This window comes from Pituophis catenifer, unplaced genomic scaffold (genome assembly GCF_029215685.1).
Source record: "Pituophis catenifer annectens isolate HBS135680 unplaced genomic scaffold, rPitCat1.0.hap2 SCAF_1, whole genome shotgun sequence".
In the NCBI taxonomy this organism is placed as follows: domain Eukaryota; kingdom Metazoa; phylum Chordata; class Lepidosauria; order Squamata; family Colubridae; genus Pituophis; species Pituophis catenifer.
Window position 1 is genome coordinate 186,796,336 of NW_027256881.1, and position 8,963 is coordinate 186,805,298.

An 8,963-nucleotide genomic window follows, 5' to 3' on the forward strand; every position below is an offset into this window, starting at 1 on the left:
TGTATGCTCTTCTTAAATGTAATTAAATGAATAAAAATATTCTTAATAATTGCTGTGATGCATGAAGCTCTAAATCCCTTGGAATCAAATGAATCTCATTTTTCCAACTAATACTGTAATATAATATTTGCGGTAAATCTTTGTGATAAAATCTTTAAAATGTAAGATTCTTTTTATTCATAAGTTGACTTTTTTTGATACGGGAACAGATCCATTATAAAATAAACAGCTGATTCAAATTTAAGAATGGTAATATTATCTTTTGATACTGCTCACGGTGCTCTTTGGAAATATTTTTTCAGCATGTGAGCAGATACTCTCTTTGGAATAATAAGTAAACCAGTTCATCATTGGCAGAAACAAAATGCAGCCAACCAATTTATGGCAGATACAGCTTTAACATCTGACAGCTAGATTCATTATTGGTTTAACAGCCAATCATTAGTTTTGACGACACAAGTCTAATGAAGGTTGGAATATAAAAAGCTCTCTGGAACATACAAGATTCACCAGAGTGTTGAGGTGTCTCAGATTGCATTTGCCTTCAGTGATTCACAGAGTACTGGAAGATTTTTTTAAAAAAAATAACCAAAGGAAAGAAAAGGAAAAGGAAAAGGAGAAAGAAAAAAGAAGGAAAAAGACCTGTTTTGAAAGTGTGATTATACACTAACTAAAAATGTATCTGTGTATTTATCTTTTCATGTTAATCATACCGGTGGAACTTAATGAAAGTAATCAGGCAAATGAGGATACAGAAAAAGGTGGACTATGCAACGCATGTACATGGAGGCAGAATACAAAATCTTCAAGAATAGAAGCTATAAAAATTCAAATCCTTAGTAAACTGCGTCTAGAACAAGCACCTAACATTAGCCGGGATATTATAAGGCAACTTTTACCTAAAGCTCCTCCACTACAAGAACTGATTGATCAGTATGATATCCAGAGAGATGACAATAGTGATGACTCTTTAGAAGATGATGATTATCACGCTACAACAGAAACTATTATTACAATGCCTACAGACTGTAAGTAACTTTTGTTAATATTTCCTTTATTAACAAACACTTTTGTCTTTGTGCTGAGAAGCCACATTTCAGACTTTTCAAACAAACTGCTTTCTAAAGCACGCACTAAAGAGACACTATTTTTAAAAGTAGAAAGATATTTTCTTATAAAAATTATTCTACAATAAACATCTGTTTGCTGTAGATAAGAAAAGAACTACATAGAAAAGACACATTCTGAAGAGCCTGGTTTTAAAAACGTTTTTCTGAAAAGTGGAAAACAAAATACATTCACATAAATGACACTCTAAAACAAATATCATCACTCCAATCTGCTCATGTATCATATGTTATTTTTATTACAGAGATATGGAAATTAGAATTTTAAAAATATTTATGTAAAAATCATTTTTCAATTCTATTGGTTTTTATTTTTATTTTTGGTGCTTTTGATTTAGTTTTTGACTCCTGGCAACTAGACTAGTCTCTGGACTAGTTTTTAGGAAAGATGTTTTGGGAATTTTTTAGGGCTAGGAGAGAGTGACTGGCCCAAAGTTACCTAACTGGCTTTTTACCTAGGTGAGAATATAACTTACGGGCTCCCAGTTTCTAATGTGGTGTTTTAGCCACTACACCAAACTGACTTACCACACAGTTTGTTTACACCATTAAAACTTTTGTTTATCTTTGCAGATTTGTTCTTTTAGTATATGTTTTTTTTAATTATTACAATTTATTTTGTATTTACATAATATCAACTAGTCAGGAATAACATACCAAATACTATGACATCATACATCCGGAGAACCAATTCAATTTCACCTCAGAGGGACTATGATTCACTACCAAGCTGAGTTTGTCGATCAAAAGGTTGGCAGTTCAGTGGTTCGAGTCCCTAGTGCCACGTAACAGGGTGAGCTCTCATTACTTGTCCCAGCTTCTGCCAACCTAGCAGTTCGAAAGCATGTAAAAAATGCAAGTAGAAAAATAGGGACCACCTTTGGTGGGAAAGTAACAGCACTCCATGCACCTTTGCTGTTTAGTCATGCCGGCCACATGACCACAGAGACATCTTCGGACAGCACTGGCTCTTCAGCTTTGAAACAGAGATGAGCACTGCCCCCTAGAGTCAGGAACGACTAGCACATATGTGCGAGGGGAACCTTTACCTTTTACCTTTTTACCAAGATAAAAATCCATAAGGTTTTCATCCTGAATCCTTGTCCAGTTGTAATTATATTCAAAACATTGGAATCCACTTTCAGATAAATTGTCCTAATGAAGCCTTTCCCTTTGAATCACTGAAATGATTGGAAAATCAATTAAGTGGTTTACAAAAAGTTCACAACAACTTGAGCTCAACTGTTATATACTTCTTTTTCTAACTCATGGGCTTGTCAACAGACATCAATGAACACAAACTATATAGTTTTAACAGCCACATAATGAAACTCATTTTTTAATTTTCAACAGTGCTATATTTAATGTTTATGAATAAACATTAGTTATGTTAAGAAGAAATGAAGTTATTTATTGAATGAGCATTTCTTCGTTATCGCCTTAGTCCTAAGCATCTGCCACAGCTCCTATCAAGTATCTTTGCTGAATTTATATTATAGTATCTTATGTTCTTCATTAGCTAAAGTTGGACATGGCAGCTGTCTTCAGAATAACACTTAAGGCAATGATGAAATATTGTAAAATGAAAACTTTGGCCCACAGGACACAGATTTGCTACCAGCAGACAGCAGTGATATACTATACTGAGATTTCATTTGATATAATACTAAGAATAGCATCTATTTCATCTAAATGCAATAATCTAAATATATTTAAGAATAGTCTTAAGTATTAAGAAGGAATTAAATTGCTTTTGTTACAAAATGTCTGCAAATCATTTCAAAAATTATTCATCTTTGTTGACTGGAGAAACATCTGGGGGGGAAAACTTTTTTCTATTTATTTGAATTTTCATTTATGATGAAAATGAATTTCATTCATTTCATTTCATTTTCATTATATTTAATGTGTATATGTTGTGGAGTTTTATCTTCAAGAATATAATTCAGTGGATCTTGCTTCCAGGATTATAAAATCGATTTAAACACCGCTGTTACACCACAGCAAGGCACAAAGCTCTGCTGAGCAATTTGATGTGCTCTTGTCTCTAGATCAGTCCCAAATCTCATCTCAATCAGGAAATAGAGTCATGTATAAAAAGAGATAAATAATAAGTGCAACTTTAGCACTCTTGCTACTATTGAGAATAGTAACTTGGTTACAAGCACATATACATGCCTTCCAGGTATGGTTTTGTGTATACCGATGTGATGTGATTCTATTAATATAATCCATATCACACCAAGGCACATATAAAAAGACATCTTGTAGGCACGTATATGTATCCTTAGGTAACTTGTTTTTCTCAGTTCATTACATGCTAACATTAGTTTCTTCATAACTGTAATGTAATTTCAGGATTCATAAACCAGATTAGACATGGACAAATAATTAAAAATAAAATAAATTATTGTACCTAAAATAATAACTTATCAGTGTTATTAGTACACAAGCAAAATCTGAATTCTCTTATAACTTCTTTGCAATCTTGTTTATATTAAACACCTACGGTTAATAAATATTCAGTTAAGATCTCAGGTGCTCAACTTTTATCAGTCTGAAAATATAATACAGTGCGTTCAATATCTTTTTTTGATTGAAGGTTTTTCAAAGAGTGACTTGTACAGCTGGTCAGTTACTTTAAGTAATAAACTCCCAAAGAATTCCAGGGAGTATTTACAATCTGTTTTCTTCTTAAGTAACTTTTCACAAGAAGACTGCACACTGCAAACATGAAATGCCAGGCTGAAAGATAAATTTAAAAAATCTATGCAGATGCTAGTATCATGAACATTTTAATTTACTCTGCAGCCTTTGGATTAAATATTTCCATTAGTTTTCTTAAAATTTAATGAATTTGTCCTACAGAGCTTTTTTAAAAATCAGACTTAATAAAATTAGAATATTTTAATTTTAGTATTTCAAAGTTCTGTATTTTTCTACTAGAGGTAGTCCTCAAGTTATGACCACAATGAGGCCAACATTTACGTTGCTGAAAGAGTTTTGCCTCATTTTACGAACTTTTTTACAACAGTGGTTAAGTGAATAATTGCAGTTGTTAAGTTAACAACATGGTTGTTAAATGAGTATGGCTTTCTCATTGACTTTGCTTGTCAGAAAGTTGCAAAAGCTGATCCCATGATCCCAGAACACTGCAACCGTCATAAATATGAACCAATTTCAAGCATCTGAATTTTGATCATGTGTCCTTGGGGATGCTGTAATGGTCATTAGTGTGAAAAATGGTGATAAGTCACTTTTTTCAGTGCCATTGTAACTTTGCACGCTCACTAAATGAATTATTGTAAGTTGAAGACTACCTGTATGTGTTTCCATAGGGCCATTTCTAAAATAATTATTGTACGTTATGAGTACTGTCAACTAGAAATTTCAGTAATTTAATTTTTATTCTTACTAAATAAAGAAATTCTCGCATGCATGCCAAAGTCCAATAGAATTCCTGTAGCAAGGATGGAGTACACTCAGATATTGAGAATCAATAATTCTTAGAAATCCAATCCAACTTGGTCCATGATGAGAGATGTAGAAGTTGGAGATGCAGGGAATTGAATTTGTGTATTTGAAGGCACAGGTTCCCTCCTTCTGCAGTGGTAAACAATATGCATTTTTTTCACTGTTCCTTTTTATTCAGTGTGATCAACTTCAGTAAAAAAAGGAAACACTATATATACAAATACTGTGTATGTATGTATGTATGTATGTATATATATATATATATATATATATATATATATATATATATATATATATATATATGCATATGATACTTTTAAAAAATATTTTTCATTTGCAAGCAAGTTTTTTTTTTCTTATTCATTTACTTATAGCTGATTTTCCTATACCTGTGGAAGGAAAACCCAAATGTTGCTTCTTTAAATTTAGTTCTAAAATACAGTATAACAGAGTAGTTAAAGCCCAGTTGTGGATTTACTTAAGACAAGTCCAGAGGCCTACAACAATATTTGTGCAGATCCTGAGACTCATCAGACCTATGAAAGATGGTACAACTTCGACTGCAATTCGATCCTTGAAACTTGACATGAACCCAGGCACTGGTATTTGGCAGAGCATTGATGTGAAGACTGTTTTGCAAAATTGGCTTAAACAACCTGAATCCAACTTGGGTATTGAAATCAAAGCTTTGAATGAAAAGGGAAGAGATATTGCAGTGACCTATCCAGGACCAGGAGAAGAAGGTTTGGTAAGTTCTTCTTTAAAGTCCTCAGCATTTTTGTCACTTAGTATCAGTAATGAGCAAAAAAACGCTCAAAACTTTTTAAAGGTGGTGATTATAAGTATATTTACTTGCCATTAAACTTCCTAAAAGGAACGCAGTGGCTCAGTGGCTAAGACGCTGAAATTGTTGATCGAAAGGTCGGCAGTTCAGTGGTTCGAATCCCTAGTGCCGCATAACGGGGTGAGCTCCCGTTACTTGTCCCAGCTTCTGCCAACCTAGCAGTTCAAAAGCACGTAAAAATGCAAGTAGAAAAATAGGAACCACCTTTGGTGGGAAGGTAACAGCGTTCCGTGCGCCTTTGGCATTGAGTCATGCTGGCCACATGACCATGAAGATGTCTTCAGACAGTGCTGGCTCTTCGGCTTTGAAATGGAGATGAGCACCGCCCCCTAGAGCCAGGAACGACTAGCACATATGTGCGAGGGGAACCTTTACCTTTACTTTACCTAAACTTCCTGGGATTTATTGTCTAATGTTTTATAAAATTATATTTTGCCATTCTAATTTACTATTCCACTAACTCACTGGATTACTATGATACTGCCACTATGAAAGGAATTGACAGAAAAAAACACTGCCTATCCTTTCTACTATTGTATAGCATTGAATAGAATGCACACCCTGAAGTCATTTCATTGAGTTATAGAAAAGTAATGTTCAAAGATCTAACATCTCATCTGATATAATATTGGTAAAGAAAATATATCACTTACTTAATGAAAGGAGAAGTTCAGTGGAGTGCTCATCTGCTCATCAGTTTCTTTTGTAATACTATTCTAGTCATTCTGCAATAGTTATAACAGCAGTAACTAAATAACTACCAAAAGTTGTAAACCCATTACATTATATTTCAATAAGCATAATTCCATTTTCCATTTCTAACAGATGCTGTTTAATTTTTCTATTTAAATGAACTATTATGCCTCTTTATTAAATTAAATACAGTAAACATGATTAAATAGAGTTATTTTAAAATAATTATAGTCAGCTAGCAATAAATCAATTCTGTTGGAAAAACTGTTATGGTTTTAATGTGTTCAGGATTTTTATAAATATTTAAATGTGGAGTAATTGAGCTTCTAAGTAGTTTTAGAAAACATGAAACAAGTTTAATAGTAAATGTATTTGTGTATATTTGTAAATAGTAAATAGTAAGTACATAGAGACATAGAATTATATACTTCCATTAAAGAAAGTATATATAACTGATAACTGGTTTGTAACTAGATAATCTGTACTATTCCTTTTACAGCCAAATATATATATTGATAAGATTGAGACAAATACTTTAAGGATACAAAGAAAAAAAAGTACAAATCTAATTTAGAACTGCTATTTGTTCCGAACTGCTGTTATTTGAGGAATAAATCCATGATGTAAAGTATATAAACATACTGTACATTGTCTCTCTGTAATAAATTTGGGAAACTTTACGGATATTTAGAACAATACAGAAAAATACAGATTTTAAAATTAAGTAATCAATACTTAATCTATTTTCCCTTTTTGCTACTCTTTTTATTCTCTTGTATATGATTGACAAGAAGAAAATAGTTGTAACTAAATGCTCCTCTGCTTAAAACTTGACAATTGCTAGGGGAATATTTAAACTATGTTCATACATCAATAGACTGGATGTTTTTTGTGGGATGAAATATTTTTCCATACAGTTCCCCATTTATTCTATTTCAGAGAAATGAGAGGTCTTTTAGAACAGGTTGGAAAACATGGGAAATTGTAAAAACAAAGAAAAATCTTGTTCTTCTGTTAAAACAATGGTTATTCTTTTCATTCTTTGAACAGCTTGAAAATGCATTTGGTTTTCTAAAATTGATTACCATGTACTAGAGGGTGCTGCTGCTCAATAAACTCTAGGCTACAAGTATTGTACAGTTCCTAGATACCATTCAGTGGATGTTAGTTGCAGTTCAAAATTTTAAATTATCTATAAAAATAAGGTTTATAGAAACATTATTAGAATCAGTTGCAAGGGATCATTATTTTGTAGTCAAAATTGAACATTCAAAGATGACAGTATTTAAATGCCAGAGAATACGTAGAAAAATGTATCTTATATGAAATGTTGAGTAATTTATCTTTTCCCAACATACTATTCATTTCCTTTTATTTATAGAATCCTTTTTTAGAGGTCAAGATTACAGATACCCCAAAAAGATCACGTAGAGATTTTGGGCTTGACTGTGACGAACACTCAACAGAATCTCGATGTTGTCGTTACCCATTGACAGTGGATTTTGAAGCCTTTGGATGGGACTGGATTATCGCACCCAAAAGATATAAAGCAAACTACTGTTCTGGAGAATGTGAATTTGTGTTTTTACAAAAATATCCACATACTCATCTGGTACATCAAGCAAATCCAAGAGGTTCAGCAGGCCCTTGCTGCACACCTACTAAGATGTCCCCAATAAATATGTTGTATTTCAATGGAAAAGAACAAATAATATATGGGAAAATACCAGCTATGGTAGTAGATCGTTGTGGCTGCTCATGAATTCTGCATTAAATTTGCTGCTTCTTAAAATATGAAATTTACCAATATTTGTATATATTTCCCTTCAGCAATTTTGGAAACTGTGAATTTTTAAACAATAGGCCTACCTCTTATAGGTTATATTTTAGGCTATTGTAAAGATTTCCTAACAGGCAAAATACAATATATGAACTGAAAGACATTTTTTATGCAAGTGGTGTTTTTCAATCAGTGAATATGATAAGCTACAATCAACCCCTCAAGATTTTATGATGCTATGAAAAGAGCTATCTTTTCATTTACGCAGACACCATAATCATATATTAACTTCAACAAATAGAAATATTTGTTGAAGTAACTCCTCCTTGTATTCCAAAGAATTAAAAGGAGTTTACTAATATAGTACATAGTCTTAACAACTTATTTTACTGTTGTATTTACACTAGAGGATATTCTGGCAAAATACAGAATGATGAGTACCAATGAATTATCCTCAAACACTTGAATTAATTTTATAGTATAAAAACAGATCAGGTGAAATTCCACAGAGCAGATAAATCCACAAATTATGATAACTTCATTGTCTTTTCATTCCTTTTATAATTACTATTTTAATTATTTTCTGGCAATGGTGCTATCACAGTAGATTCAATATGCAATCCTAACTATTTGCTGCAAGAACCCAAAATAAGATTACCGCAGTGTAACTAAACTGAATACTGTAGTAGAATTATACACACCAACAGGATTTCAGGCATTAATGTTCATGACACATATAGCACAATAAATAGGATTCTCAATTATAGTTTATTAATTATTCACAAAGCATGAAAATTTTAATTAAAGTTTGTGTGTGCTTACGTGTGGTCCTTATTGTAGCAAATATCTACTGACAAGATTACAAAATCAAAATCAGAAATTATAAAATTATTATAACCATACTGCAACCTTGTTTGTCTAATGACATACAATTGATAAATTAATGAGCACAATAATGTAAAATAAAATGTTGATATATTACAAGTTTTGTTTATTATATATACACACAAAATACTATATTGTAAATAAATGTTTCTTTTTTATT

At 32.0% G+C, this 8,963-nt stretch overlaps 1 protein-coding gene across 1 annotated transcript; it reads left to right on the forward strand.

The window, feature by feature from the left end:
• The first annotated feature begins 660 nt into the window (after positions 1-660).
• Positions 661-7,900, forward strand: MSTN (myostatin). Its single transcript, XM_070956846.1, has 3 exons — positions 661-1,028; positions 4,976-5,349; positions 7,520-7,900. Exons 1-3 carry the CDS (start codon positions 677-679, stop codon positions 7,898-7,900), a joined length of 1,107 nt encoding a protein of 368 aa, XP_070812947.1. The 5' UTR covers positions 661-676.
• Positions 7,901-8,963: the final 1,063 nt, after the last annotated feature.

What these genes read in the sequence shown, in the direction of transcription:
- MSTN (XM_070956846.1), top strand. Translation starts at nt 677, where the DNA reads ATGTATCTGTGTATTTATCTTTTCATGTTAATCATACCGGTGGAACTT. An exon ending in TATTACAATGCCTACAGACT is followed by an intron (nt 1,029 to 4,975) that starts GTAAGTAACTTT and finishes ATTTACTTATAG; the next exon opens with CTGATTTTCCTATACCTGTG. An exon ending in GACCAGGAGAAGAAGGTTTG is followed by an intron (nt 5,350 to 7,519) that starts GTAAGTTCTTCT and finishes TTTTATTTATAG; the next exon opens with AATCCTTTTTTAGAGGTCAA.